This window comes from Anser cygnoides, chromosome 11 (genome assembly GCF_040182565.1).
Source record: "Anser cygnoides isolate HZ-2024a breed goose chromosome 11, Taihu_goose_T2T_genome, whole genome shotgun sequence".
NCBI lineage: Eukaryota > Metazoa > Chordata > Aves > Anseriformes > Anatidae > Anser > Anser cygnoides.
This window is the reverse complement of record NC_089883.1, coordinates 18010808-18029596: the sequence shown is the minus strand read 5'-3', so window position 1 is coordinate 18029596 and position 18789 is coordinate 18010808. Positions and strand designations below refer to the sequence as shown.

Sequence of the window (18789 nt, the reverse complement as noted above, 5' to 3'; positions counted from 1 at the left end):
TTAGTTCAAAACATTTAAAAACATATGTGCATGAATACGCTAGTGTTCAATTGTTCAAAATATTTACTTCTGAAAATTTTCAAGTTATTCTGTAAAACAAAATAGATTATTTCCTACAAAATACAAAGCAATGTCTACCCAAAAATAAGTATGAACCAAAACCATAGTATGATCTCATGCTAACAAGAACTATAAAAAAATCCTGTCAGAAAATTCCTCAGATACCTACTGCTATATTCATGCTTACACAATCCAGACAAATCTTACTTTTTCTCATGCAGCAGACATGACACAGTTCTCTATCGTCCTTGCCATCTGAACTAGCACACGTACATTCCTCCAAGCCATACTTCTCACAGATAGAGCCAGCACATTGCTGTTTGAGACAAAAGCAAGAGAACTGAAGAAATAAATTTCACTTTTAAGCAAACTGACATTAGGGAAGATACTAATTTTTAATAGCCGAAAGCATAATTGCAGAGATGCTAAAAAACAAAAACAACAAAAAAAAACAGCTTGAATTTTTTCTGAAGTTTATATAACAAAAAATGATTATAACTATCCAATTTCAATGTTTAGGCTTACTTGAGAATTTTTAAAGGTGATTTAATTTTTTTTTTAACGCTATCTTCTTTTAGGGTACTCTGTAAAAGCTTCATAGCACTGGAATGCACCGTAATTCACATTCAAACATGATTACTCAAAACCGTGATTCATAAAACAAATCAAGAGCATGTCTTCAAAAATATTTTCCCTCAGAAAATAAGAATAAAAATTTTAGGGCGGGAAATATTGTGTATTCAATTACTGTGGGATGACTCTTCAAATAAACTTAAATTAAAAAATCAGTTTATTTACAAACTTGTTTCTAAATCAAGTAATTCTATACAGCCAATCCCTCTATCTTCACAGTGACTCTTAAGTTTATAATAGATTTTTAGCTAATTATTTCATTAAAAAGTGAACTGTGAAAAATGAAGAGTTAGAACAACAGGATTTACAGCTCTTTAAAAGGATGACTTTTGCTTTTTTCCCCTTTCAAGTAAACACAGATCAACTTATAAAATATTTCCCATCCATTTTTAATAATAACTGCCATGGACTGTATAACCCAGGAAACTAATGGCAGTTCAGAGTAATTCCATGTCCATGCACATGTGTTACGTGCACGTGGCAGGGAGGGAAGAACTGTATATTTTCATTAGGCCAAATTCAGCATGTCCCAGTAATATAACTAATTTTCTAAGGCAAGAAATTCCTTGATCAAGACTCAGGAAAAACGAGAAAATATCACTAGGAGGCAAAACATACTTTCGTATGCTTCATTTTCACAAAAACTTTAAATGGAACCTTCTCAAATAGTAAAGCTAGCTTGACACTTGTTAGCTGTTGCTTAATATTTGTCGTACCTTCACAGTTACCTTGACAGAAATCTATAAATAAAACATTCCTATTGAAAGAAGATTATTCTTACATTGTTCTCCATTAAATATTGAAACCATATAACTTCACAATGTAGTGCCTTGCAATAAACAACTGCAGAGTTACATATAATTGTAAAAAAACCTAACAAGCGAACAAAAAAACATACCCCATTTAGGCAAACTTGTGTACGTCTGTTGCAATCTGTGAAATTTGGTTTGGGCTCAGAGGCTGGACATAGAGCACTGAAACCATTACACATTCCTTCTCTCGCACAGTCAGAATCATTTCGACACTTATCAGTCTTTAGTTTGAAAATACAGTGTGCAGTACAGCAGGGACCTTGACTAGGGCTAGAAATAAACAAAATATGAATATAAAGAAAAAGTGAACTTTTATGAAGAAATATTCATCTTGAGACCTTCTCAGAGTAATTTATGATTTGTGCCAAGTAAAAGGTAAATTGAAAAATATTTTTCCTCCCTTGAGGTAACAAGGTTTCTGCACAGAATACCAACTTCTCCGTTCATGGCAGTAATCAAACCATTTGCAATGTATAAGAAAAATAGTACAAATGCATCTTAATTTAAGATATACAGAAAATAACAGCATCTCAAATCTTGTATATACAAAATGTTAAATTAAAAAGTTAATGAAATTAGTTCAGGAATAACTGATGAATTTGACAGTATCAGTTTCATTACAATCAATAAGTCAAGATTTATCTGTCACTGATGTAACATCCACAAGTATTTTTTTTCTACTTTCTGCAGAAATACCACTTACACTGTTTAAATAAATGAGAAGAGGGAAGGAGACAGGTCAGAAGAGCTTATATCAGAAATCACAGGCAGCTTACAAAGTTTTTGTGAAGGAAAGACTTTTTGAAGAAGCCATACAGCTTAGGTTTCCCCAAAACTTTTTGGCACCAACATGAAGGTATCTGAGGGTCTTATAGCAAGGCCTACCAGCATATCATCCTACTCTACCTGATGCAACCACAGGAAAACCATTTCTTCCTGAAGCTATATTCAAGTACACATCATTACAAGTAGCAGAAGAGTGAGGGTTATAACATGTATATAACTACTTGACTAAAGCACAGCCTCCTGGGTTCTCATTTCATAGTATTCTATAACTCACCACTCACAATGCACTTAATGGCATTCAGTGGACATTGGAAGATCGTGCAGACCTTCTGGAGGTCATTATCTCTATTTTAAAACTATGGTATGCCATAAAAATCACTCATGTCACACAGAAAAGACTTAAAGATACACAACACTATTGGATAGCTACCAACATTTTCCTAAAGTATTTAGTACTTTGACATGCAATTTATGTGACCCATTCTTACATTTGGATTTTGTTTTACAAGTCTTTGGAAACATCTTTGAACCACAAAGTTTTCTATCTCAAATAAAACTGGGAAAAGGAAATTCTAAAAGAAAAAGGATGCAAACTAATATTTAAGACTGTTTCAGCAGGGCTTAAAGCTAGACTATAGTCAGCTGAACATAAGATTTTTAGAAGACAGAAAAGAAAAGGTGGCAGCAGCACCTGGTGTACTCAGAAGCAGTCAGCTCCTCACTCACCAGATGCACGATATAAAAGAAAATCTTACAAACCAATGATAAAGCAATGTAAGGCTTTCCTCCTTCCCCAGAAGAAATTACAAGAATTTGCAAGGTGGAAAAAAAGGCATACAAAATTATTGTGACCACAAATTGTCCTTCTACCACGTCTACAGAATCAAATACATTTTCATAGCAGATGTTATTTCTACTTCCACTCACAGGACGACAAAGGTAATATTTTAAGGCAGGAAAGATTAATTAGAACACAACTCTGCATGTTGTATGATAAACTTGAGCTGTTTTAGACTTCAACAGTAACTTTCTCTTCATCTTTGGCTAACCAGATGTTATATTTTATGTCTGTCTCTGGAGAGGAACAAAAGCTCATGGGTGAAAAAAATCTAAGTTTTTAGATGAGGTCAAAATTTAACCTCTGTGTTAAGTTATGTAACCAAAAGATAGTAGTTGACTTGTACTTCACCTTCACCATAGCATCAAAGTCTTATAATCTTTAAAAGCTGCTCTTATAAATCACTGTGTGTAGAACATTGCAAAGATATGGGTGACTTAAAAACATAATTTCATCTATAGAACAAGCATAAAAAGAGAAAAACATTTGGTCATGTATAGCCTTAAATCATCTTCCAGTTAGGCAACACTGTAGAAATGGTACTAGGAAGGATCCAACTTCAGAATATCCTTCCATTATTATTTGAGAAATTAATGCTTTCTTGTACCTGTCTTAAAAACAGCACACTGGTCATGTTTTTCTGAACTATGCAGCTTTTGCAAAGACTTTTGTGCAACAAATTTCAAACAAAGACGACCAAGTTTCAACACACTTGTCTGTGCTGAGTATTAGGATATATTAGCATAGATACAACTCAGCATCATGTAAGTTTATAAAAACACTAGAAAACAGTCATTTGACTACCAAGGGAAAGCAAGCTACAATTAGCACCAAGAATTGTATACCATACTTGTGCTGATCAACTTCTCACTCGCTGTATGAGGTATTTTAAATAAAAGTACTACAATAGAAATGTACAATACCTGCAGGATTTGCCTGGTTTTAACTTGCATTTTTTATCTTCCGATTGGTTTGCATCATAACAGCACTCATCTTTACACTGGTCGCTATATCCACAATCACACTGTTCTCCTTGTTCCACCAGTCCATTACCACAGATTGGCTGACCAGACTCTGAAAAATGACAGTACATTTTGTATAAAGCAGTACAAAGAATATGAAAATAAAAAAATATTGACTTGCAACGGCATCCAACTAGGCAAGACTGAGAATATCTGCTCAAGTCGAACTTTGTGCAGACTAGGACTCAAGTAAGTCAACTTGCACTACTTGTTCACCACCCAGTTTAGTCATTCCTACAGTTCATACAATTTAAGCTTCTGAGTAAAAGGATTCTGCTGATAACAATGGGAGTTTCTTGTGCAGATAGGAAGCCAGGAGTGATAATAGGATGAAGCTGAAAGGCACTTCTGGAGGTTGTGTAGTCCAATCTTTCACTCAGAGAAGGGTCAACTACATCAGGTTGCCCAGGGCTTTGTCTAGATGGGTTTTGAGCATCTCCAAAGATGAAAAGATTTCACAACCTTCTGAGCAACCTGCTCCAGTGTTCAACCACCCTCACAGTAAAAAGAAAAGAAAACAAACATATGTAAAAACCCAAGCCATCACATATAAATAGGACTTCCTGTATTTTAATTTGTGCCTCTTTCCTCTTGTCCTTTCACTGGACACCAGTGAGCAGAGTCTGGATTGGTTTTCTTTACTCCCTCCCACCAGAAATTTATACAGACAGACACAAGCCACCCCGTTCCCAGCCTTCTCTTCTCCAGCCTGAAGTCTCAGCTCTCTCAGTGTCTCCTCACATCATACGCTGCAATCCCTTAATCATATTTGTGGCCCTTTGCTGGACTCGCTCCAGTACATCCATGTGTTTTCTGTACTGGGGAGCCCAGAACTTGACACAAAACTACAGATCTCAAACTCAATTCTTTATTTACAGAATCCTTCAGTAATTAAAAAAAAATAAATTTCTTATTAAGCTTATTATTAACAACTTTGCTGTTCTGCTTTCAGGATGGCTAAATACATACCAACAAAGCAATTATTTCTCTTTTTCTCAAGAACTTGGCTGATATTTCGAATACTACAAATAGAGAACTTGTTGTTGTTAAGTTTGTCCCCAGATGTAGCTCTTGCATACATGATAAAATTGCCATTTTCTTTCTGTCCCAAGTTCTTGGATTCTCCTGGAGTGCACTCCATTCCAGAATCATGCTGCAAAATTAAAAAAAAAATAAAAATCATATTGCTACAGCTTCTCTAATTTCTTGCTTTTTCTACATGTGAACAAGGTACTTGATTTGCTAACTTTACAAAACTTTAATTCTCACTGTCTTAATCATAAAACGCCATCTTATACCGTAAGTCTTTTCAGATCATAAAAAGGAAACAGAAACAGGTTTTACTGACAATAGCAACAAGCAACTATTTTTTCAAGTTTTAGCTTATTTAAATTCTTGGGAATATACACCCCATATGCACGTACCAGAAGGAAAACAGACTTGAAAAAAACTTGATATAAGAATGGCTTTATAGTCGGAAAAGGGTGAACTACTATGTGGAAGAAAAACTGAAACAGCAGTCCATCTTTTTGCTTGCTTTCAGGAAGGGGTAAAGAGAACTTTAGAATAGAGAAGAAATTGGTTTCTGTCCTCCAGTGACAAGCCTAATATTCAGTATGACACACTGAAAGCTACCATACTAGCCATGAGACTGAAAAATAAATTGCAAAGATCAAGAGGAACTCCAATGCAGTTCTGATGTATCTAACTTTCCAGAAATGTAACCTATGTCTCTAAAAGTAGCAGGTATATGTTAAAACTAAAGATACTTGTGAGAACTGTGTAACTTACAGTTTGGTAGAACCAAATGTGTACTTTTACATATTTCCTGGACTGAAATTGTTCTTTTTAATTTCACTGTAAATTGCATCTTACAAACTAATCCAAAAGATGTTTCACTCAGTAGGACTAACTTTTTCAGTTTCACATGCTCATATTTTCAATTATACTTGCAATACTTGTTCTTATTGTTCCCACTCAAAGTGGTTGTATTATGGATGTTCTCAAGGTACATGAAGTAAGCATACATATGCAAGCACCAGTTTCTAAACAACTCATTATTTCTGTCGTATCTTGATATCATATTACTTCCAAAAGTAGAAAGCCTATATACTTAAGTTAGAAACAAAAAAACAGGCCCCTGCCCCACAACCCCCAACAAAAAAACCCTCCACTTTGTTCTCAAGTTCAGCAAAATCACAAAAGCCTTTTGGTTTTGGTTTGTCACAAACAAATCATATCCCTAAATGAGGGGAGAATTTTGCTCTAAAATGCCATTCTAGTTATCTTAATCTCCTTCATTCATTTTTTTGTAATCCTGTAAGTAAAAATAATTGAACAAAAAAAGGCATTCCATTTTTCCTCGTTGAATAAAGTGTCATCTTAATCAATTTTGCATTGATTCTTCCTCCACTCTAGCATAAACCAAAATACATTTAAAAAATGTGTGCAACCCTAGTCTTCAATAAAAAAAAACATGAAAGTTTTAGGGAATAATATTACAGTTTATTTATAAGACATTGAACTAGTAGAAATGAACAATTCACAAAAATCAACTGGTGCAACAATGTTGTAAAATACTCACAGAAGGTCTTACTTCAGAAACCTATTGTTTTTTTTTTTAATGATCATATTTTCCTTACTTATAAGTAGTAAAAACTCCATTCACAAATCATACCAACCATGCATTTCAAAATTATTGAAAATAACAGATCAATAGTAATACTCACAGGTGAGCCAAAGTTATGTCCAACCTCATGAGCAAAAGTGATGTGAGAAACCTTGGGAGGAACATGAGAGCCATAGTTCTGAACAGTGATTATTCCAGTGTTCAAAGATTTCTTCTTACCATCAGAATACAGTTTGCTCTTTTCACATATTCCCCCAGAGCTCCCTGCATTTAGACCAAAGTATAACAGTCACTTAAACACTGTGTACTTTTCATCTGCCAGTTAAAACAAGAAACTACTCACTGCCTCATTGGATCCTTACAGACCAGGAGTTCTTTTGTGTAATTAATAATAACCCAACTTTGAAAGTAGATTAAGTTTATCCACGCTATTGCTCTCAGCACTGAATGAATACATTCACACAAGAAATTAGGTATTTCAGAATAGCTATTAGAACAGACTTATTTGGGGCTTTCACTGCGTGCACAAGCCCTGATTTTATCATACCCACAGTACAGGACTATCAGGGTGCAACATCCAATACAGGTGTTCTCAATCTACATCCCAATTGGATTTCACTGAGTTAAAAAAAAACAAACACAAACAGTACAATCACAGAAAATCATCTATCACAGCAAGAACAGTTATAAAAAATGCCTAAGATTAGCTATTTAGCCTTGTCAGCAGAAGTGACTCATTTTTCCACCATACAATTTAAAGCTGAAAATGGTTTTGATGTGTGGGTTATCCAGATCCTTATTTAGAAGGTCAATAATCAAGTACATCACACTTACTGTTTGAAATAGTTGTGAAATTATGACTTTAATTTCAGCAAAATTTTCTGTAACTGAAGTTTGTACTGAGCCACTAAGAACATTCTAAAATTCAGCTATTCTACTACTGCCAGAAGTGGTGTCAAAAAAACACCACTCTATAAAGGCCTTTCCTTACTTTCTGGAGTAAAATTTCATTTTAATGAAATATCCCATTTAACCTTTGTCAGTATGTGCATTAAGGATGAAAATATATCAAAGCAACTTCACTTTTGCCAGTCAAATTCTTTTTTTGGAAAGAGGGTTTATGGAATATACACTCCAATTCATTCTGTGTTTGCTCATTCTATGTACTAGGCTAGACATCACAGACTCAGTTTCTTATTTATGTAGGTCACCTGTGTATTATGCTTCCTATGATTTTTCCACAGTCACTAAAATTAGTGACAATTAACATACCTACTCCACTCCAAATATTCTACTAACACTTATTTGAGTATTTTACTCTCCTAAAATGAAAGGCAGACTGTCATACCACATTTCTCCACATAGCTCCAGTGCTCTTTAGCTAATGTGCTTCAGAGGAAAATACAGCAGTGGATAAAGGGAGGTTATAATTTATATCTACATCTCTTGAAGGGCTTAATGTTTGCTTTTTTTTTTCCCCACAAACTCTGTTTAAACTTTTAACTCTGTTAAAGCTCTTCATTATGTTCTCACAGAAGTATCTAGGCTCATGCAAAGTCTGAGATCTCTTATTTCTTCCATCAAGTGACTGCCATGTAATCAAGGATTAAGCTGTAGAACGAATGTACACTGATCATTCTGAATTTGATTTCTGTGAAGTTTCCACAACTTTGAATTTGTGCTGAATCATAATTATTTACTTGAATTTAAAGGTTAACAACTCTTAAATATACCGTTTTATAAAACTAATACATACATGATAAACATCTCAAGATCCTGCGCACATATAAACCATTACTTGGTTTTAATTTTTTTTTTCTTCAGCATAACTCAAAATACATAACTAGATTGAAACTAACGAGAAGCAGTTCAAGAACAGTGAATCTGGTATCTCCCAGAACAACATCTCACTGGTTTTACTTTTGGATAAAAATAAAGCAAATAGCTTCCAACACTACCTAGAAAAACTAAGGATTCTGCAGTGTTATTCTACCACAAAATGCAAGCTACATAGTTTTGAGCTCTGTTTGTATATAGCAGAAATACTTCTTTCTCTTTTGTCAATTTACTCATACCTGTCATAAATAAAAAGCTATCCAATATCACCTTTGTATACTAAAAGAAATATGCCTTTCCTTATTGTTGAGATACTGCTCATCAGAAAGACAGCACAACTAATTGAAGTGAGATTTGATATTCTGTTCCTATTATAACAAAAATCAAAGAACATCCAGCCAAAATTGTGAAAAGTCAGCTAGAGACTGGCTTCAGCTGTAAGAGACTTTGTCTACTTGCTGTCAACTTCAAGGACAGTTTCTACTTTTCTTCTTTGTATGTACCTACAATACTTTCTTAATCTCATAGTGCTGAAGGTTTGGATACAGTTACCTGAAGGGGCTCCAACCCAAGCCAGACCAAGGACTCCATCATCAAAATCACGGTCTGTAAACACATAGGCCAAGCAATAATCATCATGGTTCTGTTCTGAGTTCAGTTCCAGAAACTTTTCCACACCAATGTTAGGAAATCGGAAGGGATTTGAAGAGTCCTTCTCATCTACAGTTGTGTTAATCTAAAAGTAAATCGAAACAAACTGTTACAAGTGATTTGTTTTCAATGGACTTGTAAATGCCAGCTAAGATGCTTACTGTTGTCAATACCTTATTATGTTAATAGTTAAAGATGCTGCTAAAGATTTACAGGCCATGACATATTACAACCCCAATATTTCAAAAAACGTTCTAAAAATAAAGAATTGCATTTGTGTAATATATCCTCAGTCCTTTAATCACTCCTTTCTTTTTCCTTATCATCAGCATGCATAGGTTTATATTTATCCTCTTAAATCATCACTTCTAGAAGGAAATTTTACCTAAATAACAGCTACCTATTTTAGAATTAAAGTCCTTGGAGAGCAATACAGTATTTGCTGGGAGTCAATACTAGTAAAACCTAAGTTGATTCTTGTAAGAGTTGACTACAACTTAACAATAACATAGCATGCCTTTGACAATACAGACTAAAACCAAATCAAATAAAGGGGGTAGGGAACCATTTGCAAAAGAGACTCTCGTGTTACATATTTACTATCAGTAAATAGTAAAGCTAAACAGCCCTGGAAACGCAATAGGTCTTTTGAACAAATAGCACTTCCAAGCAAAAAGGTGAAGCTACAAGCATCGCCAGCACAACTTACTCTTATTCGTTTCACCATAAAGCTGATGTTACGGATTCCTGAGAAATCTGTTGACTGGTAAATTGTGTCAATTGCTTTAACATGGCTGGATATCTGTCAAAAACCAAAAAAGTACCCACAGTTCAAAGATCTATGCGCTATGCCCAACTAATCTTAAATAACAACTGCACAGTCTATACTTTTACATAAAAGATATTGTGCCGTATAACTAACAGGCCTTCATAAGCAAATGATAATGGCAAGTACTGGAAATAAATCACTTCATAACCCTAGTATTTACATTGCTAACATGCCAGGTAAAAGCAGAATCTTTTGCAGTCAAGTTAAATTTCTTTTACATATTTATATTAACTAGAAATTCAGATACTTATTTGTGATACTCATTCAATTTATTGTTACTACAATATAGTACTGCAGTTAAAACTTAATTCAAAGCTTCGTATTAAAAAAAATACTTTTTAGAGCTTTATTATTTCATTTCTGTTAGAAAACAAGTGTGAAAAAAATCATTTACCTTTTACAAGAGCATAAAAATGCTAACTCACTGAACTCCTGACTTTAGAAGGTGACTTCAGAGCTTTGGAAAATATTTCTCAACTGAACTGTGTATGTATAGTGCAATGAACAAACACTGTAAGTCAGATTTGCAAGCATGCTAAATGTGCTACGTATATTTTCAGTCACAAATGGTCAGCAGCAAATGTTTTCCAGGTAATGGTATGCTGACAAATGAAAAGCATCTATCTTAAGTTACTGCTGCTATTCTGACCTTCCACTATAGCAGACTCTAGACGTATGGAAAATTCTGTGTTATGAACTCATAGTATTTTGTGCTAAAATTTCAAATGAAAGACTACAGGAGTGTTAACAGAAAGGCTGGGCAGGTTGTCAAACAGAACAAAAGTCTTCAGGAAGCATGTGTCTGAGTAAGAACTGAGAGAAGAAAAATCAGACAAGTCTTACTCAGAAGTGTTCAACAAACTACAGCCGTGATTATTAGCTAAAGGAAGCATAAATGCCCAGGACCTTTTTAACGGCATATCACATCCTTTTAGTGAAATAGGAAAAGCTGCTTCAATAATGCCAGGATCGCTGTAAGAAATGAAGCAACTCATTCTAAGCTAAATAAATAATAATATACACAATTTAATTAAATCTGTCAGAAATAAAGTAAAAGCAGATTATTTAAACAGAGGGCTTGGAAATACCTGTGCAATTACAGCTTCCCTTGTTCCATAGTGCTTATAGAAGAGATGATCAGTCTGAATATAGAGCTGACAAGTATTTTTTTCAGCCTGAGTGGCACGCTTTTTTCTTAAAAGCTGTGGACCATTGCTGTTAGGTTCTTCAAAAGGCTTCTACATATACACAAGAAACAAATATATTAGTTTTGCATGTCTACATACTGAACTAGATTATCTAAAAATAGCAATAGATTTTTCTAAACACTCAAATAATATAAACAGATTTTCATTATTTTTTTAGACATATAAAGTTTCATGAAACTTGAATTAAACTAAGTCTATTATAGCCAGTCTTCAAGTATGCCATCTATTTTTAATGATACCTCAGCCAAACCTTTCATGCATTTCATGTTTTTTATTACAAAAGGCAATCAATGTGAAATAGATTTTTTCGTCCATGCAATCTTTGGAATTTTTCTTCCTCATAATCCTTTTCAAAAATCAACAGTTTGTAGGTTAAAAAACAGTGCTGTGGGATTTAAATGCATCCTCCCTAACACAGGTTACTTCATACTGTGATTACCTTAGTCAGCTACCTCAGCACACAGGGATACTTAAACACTTCAGCATAGAACAAAAGGTACACCAAACATTAAGTTAATATAATTCTCATTATTTACAGCAGTATCTTCTAATAGTTTTGCATTATGACATTCATTGGTTGATAGCGCACACACTCTTCATAAAATTTTTTGGGAAAGTATGTTATCAGTACCAACAATGAACTGAGTAATACTGTGGATAATCTCTGAAGTTACAGTATAAATATGGTAAGCTACTGATGCTATTTTATTAACTGTAGCGTGTCTTTTTGTTGGCATATACTTAACACTACCAAACGATGCCAAAAGTTCAAATAGTTCATAACAGACCTAAAACTAAGATGAACTCAATTTGGAAAGTGCTGAAAAATACCTAATGTCATGACAAGTGGTGCAACTCTGAAGACAAAAAAAAAAAAAAAGCAGGAATCTGAACAGATAAGCAAGTCCCTTCCATAGACAACTTACCTCCTCTCACAGGCAATTTGTAGTATGCCCTTCCATCTTTCAACATTGCTAGTAAGACCCTCGCACTCATACTGGCTTCATTTACCACTGAAAGCACTCAGATATTACATGAGTGTCACACTAACAGATCTTGAAAATCTGACAGTTAGTGCTTTTCAAGGACCAATATACTACTTAGAGACCAAGGGAACTTGAAACTCTTCCTTCTCCACTGCAATAAAGTATATTCCTTATCTCAAGCTTACTTAAAAATTCATCTGAAGTTCTGTCTAAAAATTTGAGACCATGTAGGATTCATCAAGACTATGAGCTAGCGTATCTAAGCTGTAGAAGCAAAGGGAAAAAAATAGAAAATATATTTTAAGAAATAACTAGAAATAATTTAGGTTATTGTCTCTCACAAAATAGAGGGATGATTGACCAAAAGTGAAAAAGAAAACATACAAGAAACAGGCAGATATTACACTAATTTCTAATCAACGTAATGTATTATAGCTTGGTTTTGTACCTCTGTTGTTGGTTCTTCTATACCAGTCATCTGGTACTTCTGCATTCTTTCAAATACCGAATGATCTGCACAACCTCCTTGTGGTCCATATTTATGAGGATATTCTAAAAAGAGGAAAGCCACGCTGAGGTTTTAAATTCAAATGTGTAAACGTTAATTCTATATTAAATATAGCTTTATCTCTGCAACTTTCTCAGTTTGTGTCCAATATTGCTCATGTAGTTTTTGAAGGAAGCATTCTTAGATTCAAGCAGCTGTCTTTCCACTCACCATTTCTACTAAGATACATTCTTAGCTCAACATGCCAAAATTGCGATGACTGCTTTTTAAAGTTGTTTTCTTACAACTAGCAATAGAAATTAGGAAGCGAGCAACATATAATGTAAGGAGGAGAGTTGTTATCTAGGCATCTTTACATATTATCTTGAACTAATAGCAACATTAAAAAAAACTGAACTCATAGTGACAATTTGAGATCAACTACATCAAAGACAACTTGGATAAGAGATAGCTTGGATATTTGTTAAACTAAAACTATGAAATCTTGCTAACATTCTTATAGGATTCTATTACTTTAATTAATTCACCTTTCACAATTGTTTGTATTGTTAATGGCATGTTAACTGCCAATGCATTAGAACTGAAATTCAAATGATCCTTGGTTTCAAACTCAACTCTACTACTCTCAAACTCTTATCAGTTTGTTAACAATTTTGTTGACAAGGTGAATGCATGATTTCTATTCTGGAAAGTAAATGGCACAGGTTTCCATTTTGGAAAGTAAACAATAGTAATAGAGAAGGGTGTGTGCATGTACGTGTGTTGTTAAAAATTACAGAATTAGAGATTACAAAAATTGAAAACATAGGCAAACTAAAATGAGGCTGAAAAGAAACATTTTCATCACCTCTTTAGTATAGCTCGCTGTTTAAATTTTAATAGCAAAACAGTAGTATTACCTGGGTACACATCAAAGTTAAATAAGCTGGAAAGTTAAACTAGCTCACTGAGAAGATTTTACAACAACTGGCTACTTACCCAGGGCAATTCTTTCAGTACTTGCCAATGCAGACCTCATCGCACACGTTAATGTGCTTAAGAAACACAGTCAGGTTTATCAACTTTGAATGTCAGTACCTACTGAAGATCTGTAAGCACACTGTACTTGCAGAAACTCCTTCCAGAGGTGAGAACTACCGAAGGGAAGAGGTCTTGCCCCTTCAGTTTCTCTACAGACTGGAACCCATCATAAATTGGTGCCCCAGTAACAAATAATAGAGGAAAGATTATGGGATGGTGATCCACATATACTAATACTTACAGAGCCAGTTTCTGTAGGACAAACTGTTTTTACCATCAGCACAACAGGGTGCAGGTTTTATCAAAAATGCATAAACTTCACCAAGATGCCTTTTTGTTGTTGTTGTTGCTGTTGTTGTACGTGCAAAGATCCAAAATCAGAGAGTAAATAGAACCATAGAATCGTTAAGGTTGGAAAAGACCTCCAAGAGCATCTGGTCCAACCGTCCCCCTACCACCAATATCCCCCACTAAACCATCCCTAAGCACCAGGTCCAACCTTTCCTTGAACACCTCCTGGGACGGTGACTCCATCACTTCCCTGGGCAACCCATTCCAATGCCTAAACACTCTGAGAAGAAATTTCTCCTGATTTCCAACCTGAACCTCCCCTGGTGCAACTTGAGGCTATTCCCTCTAGTCCTATCACTAGTCATCTGTGAGAAGAGGCTGACAACCAGCTCACCACAACCTCCTTTCAGGAAGATAGAACAGGCTTGTAGCAGTACAACTCTAAAGCCTAAGAGCTAGATCTTGAAAAGCTGATCTCCACATTATATGTATTTCAGGGGATTTTCCTAGGAAGTATATCTAGGCTGGTTCTGTGGAGTCAAATCCCACTAGCCATTACAGCACAGTACACGCACTGTTGTGTTATCTATTCCGGTTCAGCTTCATCTGAAAGTTGCCTTTAATTATCTTTGATTCTAATATATGTTTCCTGCATTCATACTATATGATATTGCTAAACTATTTCAATATACAAGCCCAACTTGTTTCAGATGTTCTCCCTAGATCATCAAGCTCTGAATTTCAAATTTCAATAATTAAAAGCTGGGGAAAATTAAATAGCAATAGGAATTAAAATATTGTATCCTTGGCATGCAGCCTTGGAGCTCTGAAAAAAAGCATTCCATACGAGTTTATGGTTCAAAATACCAACTAACAGTACAACAATATCCAACTGAAACAATGATAAGCTTAAAAGGACAAATAAATCAACAATTAAAGTAGCATTCCAACCTTCCTTCTTCCCAACCATATATATTTACAAACGTTTAACTGGTTATAAAAAAACATATGGCTTATTTAAAGATACATTAGGCCAATTTAAACATAGTTAACATCATTTTTTCAAATTGGATCCTTTACTAGCTACAAAATATTTTACTGTGATTGTAAACTTTGCATAGTAGGAAAGAACCTCTTAATAATCAAGCTTCTCTGCAAAGAAAATCTCAGCTTAAAGAGTAATTGAAAGCTTACAGTTGCATGCAAACAGTTACTCATTATCTCACTAGCAAATTAATTTTATCTATTATAACAATATCCAAGTACAGTATTGTATTTCAAAGTGTATTTTAAGTCTGAACTTTATAGAAGCTACTCTAACATGAAACAAAATCACTTTCTTCAGTCAACTTTCTTTTTTTCTTTTTCACTAGTGTTTGCCAATGAGATTATTAGCAAAATCTTGATTTTGCACAGAAGATAAATTTGTTTGGGTTCTATTAAGGATTCTAGTTTAAATTAAAAGAAAAAAAATAATCCTCAGAGGTAACTCTAGTAAGTGTGCATTAATTAGTATTTTGAAAAAAATCCTAGACTTATGAAAGAACTAGTATTGTCCTTTCACTATTTCATGCACGTGTTCATGAGTTGTAGTTATTAAAACCATGTAAATTTATGTAATGATTTTCTGTATATTTGTTTCCCATATTTCAATTTTTAACACACAAATACCATTTTTGAACAGTTGTCTCATTACATTCCTCCCAATATGGCTAGCCCCAGCACAGTGCCAGAGGAATGAAGAGACAAAAATGCTCATATTACAAGCCACTTCCTCCCTTCACCAATTTGATTAACAAGCTGGTGTAATATTGGCTTTGCTACAACCAAGATTGAACAAACAGCACTGCCCAGTCACTACCTTCTGCACTTCGTGGTACCCTGGCTACCATGACTATACTGGAATTATTAAGTGCAAAGGATTATAGATGCAACTCTTCCCTTCTCCATTTCCATTGTAGAACAATTCTACTTTTTTAATCTGTGATTCTCATTGCCTGCTTTCACATCACTATTTATCCCTGTGACAAAGGCACGTTATACAAGGGCAGGAGTTAGAAGCTAATGGACAATACTGTCTCACCTTCAGCACACTTCATCTGTGTAAAGCTACCATAGCTTCAAAGCAATTGCAAGCGGCAACTGCAGGAATCTGCAGAAAGTAACTGGAAACATGACTGCACAGCATATTTTGCACCAGCACAAAACGCCATTTTATGTTATCACTACACTTCTATTCATTCTCTGGCATGATGACAATTGACAGTACAGTACTAGAAAAAAATGCTGTCAATGTATTACACAAAATAAGCAGTCTTCCCTCTGCATCTTTTTTCCCAAAGAGGTTAGGAAATCCCTTAATACATTTCTAAAATTGACTAACTGCAATTCAAGCAAATATTTATCACCTCAAAAAGTAGTAATTTGGTAAGAAACACTCTAAGTGTATGACCATTAAAATTGTACATTAAACAGTCTGCAACAACAATTGCCAACATTTACCATATGCTGGGAAAAACAAATCCCAAGGACAGATTTGAATACACTCCACTAAAAACAGGAGGCAGGTAATAGTGGATAGTACGGCTTGGGAGCATGCCTTGTTTACAGAGAAGGTTACACACAAAGCTTTCTTTTGTTAAATAATGAATTACCCCTGAACTGTGAAGGCACTGTTCCCTGTTCATCTTCCAAGATTTATTTCCACCATCCCCTGCAGCAGTTCCATTGCTGAAGCTAGACAGGAGTTACATGGTGTCAGATGACTTGGACAACTTTGCCCCCCATCACAGCAGTCTGATCAACGTTCCTGTGATGCTTTTAAATGCTTTGAGAGGTACAACCTTCTGCTGGCTCTTTGGTATCACGAGCTTCTTGGCTTATCCCTACCACAACCCCACGAACCGATCACAAGAACACGTGCTTTTACCATCAAAATGGCTGCTTACAGTCAATGTTAAATTGAAAAACACTAGACGCCTACTCTCCACCACAGCCTATAAAAGAAGAATTTAATTACAGGATCAATTCTCTAACCAGGAAAAATCTTCAGGTAAAATAAATACTTGATTTCTCTATTGTTCAAAGTTTCTGTTTTCCCATTTCCATTTTGGTACAATCTGGCATGATGTTAAAATAAAAGTAGTAAAAAACAGTGATTAAAAAACAACAAAATCTTTTTCATTTCATTCTTATCTTATTCTAGGTAGATAGCAGAGAGGTATAAGTTATTAATGACCTATACAACTATAGACACTCAAATGAAATAAAAGAATTTTTATCCTTTAAATACCTTTGGCAGGTATCCTTTACACCTGACAAAAGGAAAAAATGTGATGAAGAATCTTTGTCAGCAAATAGTATAATCTCTTAAGTATTTAGGTTAACTATGTAATGGATACTAGCTTTAGGCAGCAGGGGCAAGGACATGACAAGGTTCCACTGAAAATAACGAAGATTCAGTCCTTCAACAGCGATGGAGATCTGGCCAATACTACCAAAAGCAACAGTGTCAGAACAAAATCCAAATTTATGTAGATAGAATTAGAACTGTATTAAGTTTTTTTGTGTTGTTTTTATTATTATTATAGGCCGTCTGTCATACTGTGCTTCCATGACAAGTGCCAAGTAGACCTTCATTACAATATTGGCAACGATCATGCGAAAAAAAACAAGAAATCAAGTTCTCAAATCATACATAGTCTGCAATCCTCACTCAGTTCAATCAGCAGATACTGCTTTCCGAAACTACAAAATCCTTTACTTTTCAGTTGTGGAGTTCTTCCCAGACCATAGAGAATTAAATGTCCACTTTCATTTCCTTGAAGTTCTGAACAGGATTTTCCTGTCTACTATTGATCTGAGGAAATATGCAACTGATTTTGTATTTTGCTGTATGAACTCGGGGATACATTTGCAGCATACAGGATTTAAATACAGTAAATACAGCTCCAATGAAATCTTAACCCTTAAAAGAAAATAGCTTCCAAACATTTTAATGAAAATAGTAGTTTACATCTCTCTTGCACTAAATTATAAAATTGTTTGATCGGGAGTGGTTTAGAAACTAAAATCATTCAACTTGTGTTTCAAGTCGTGAATAGAAGGCTGCCTTCCACTGGTCACCACATCTACTGTAACACAAACAAAAGCAGCCTTACAAAATTGACAATATAATCCCCATTTACAAAAAACACTTTTGTTTGAATACTGAAAAAGACCTCATTGAGATGCTAATCATATGTTGCATTGTGATATCTGAAAGGCACTAAAAAGCATATTGTTTCAAAAGGCAGATATGTGAGTGACCAAAAAATATACCAAATTAAAGCAAAGATTTCTCCTCCCCCAGTCTCTCCTAAATTAGCTATGTGAGCATTTTTGTCGCCTTTGTCTTGTGTAAGATACTACAAGTTTGCCTCTATTTCACAAGAATTAGCTTAAGTTAATACAGTAACAGATTAGGGTTTGTTTTTATTTTTAAAGCTACTGTAAAGCCTACTTTTTTTTTTTAATTTGGAAATGCAGTTCAATTCAAAAATAGCTCTAAGGAGGTGCAAAAAAAAAATTAATCTCAAAAGCACTATTAAGAAAGCAACAGAAGCAGTTGTATACTTCAAGTATTTCAGACCACAGAAATCATAGAAGCATCAAGGATACCAATGAAAAAAGCATTAAACT

General features: G+C 34.6%; 1 protein-coding gene across 2 annotated transcripts in view; it reads right to left on the bottom strand.

Moving 5' to 3' along the window:
* ADAM10 (ADAM metallopeptidase domain 10) overlaps positions 1–18789 on the bottom strand; it is a 49739-nt gene that overhangs the window by 3784 nt on the left and 27166 nt on the right. For both annotated transcript variants that reach the window (XM_048060295.2, XM_067004146.1), the window contains exons 5-13: positions 12739–12842; positions 11185–11334; positions 9977–10069; positions 9169–9352; positions 6881–7044; positions 5121–5304; positions 4053–4203; positions 1592–1775; positions 268–376 (exon numbers count right to left, since the gene is read on the bottom strand). In XM_048060295.2, the coding sequence (XP_047916252.1) occupies positions 268–376; positions 1592–1775; positions 4053–4203; positions 5121–5304; positions 6881–7044; positions 9169–9352; positions 9977–10069; positions 11185–11334; positions 12739–12842 (1323 nt within the window). The remainder of the gene's footprint in view (positions 1–267; positions 377–1591; positions 1776–4052; positions 4204–5120; positions 5305–6880; positions 7045–9168; positions 9353–9976; positions 10070–11184; positions 11335–12738; positions 12843–18789) is intronic.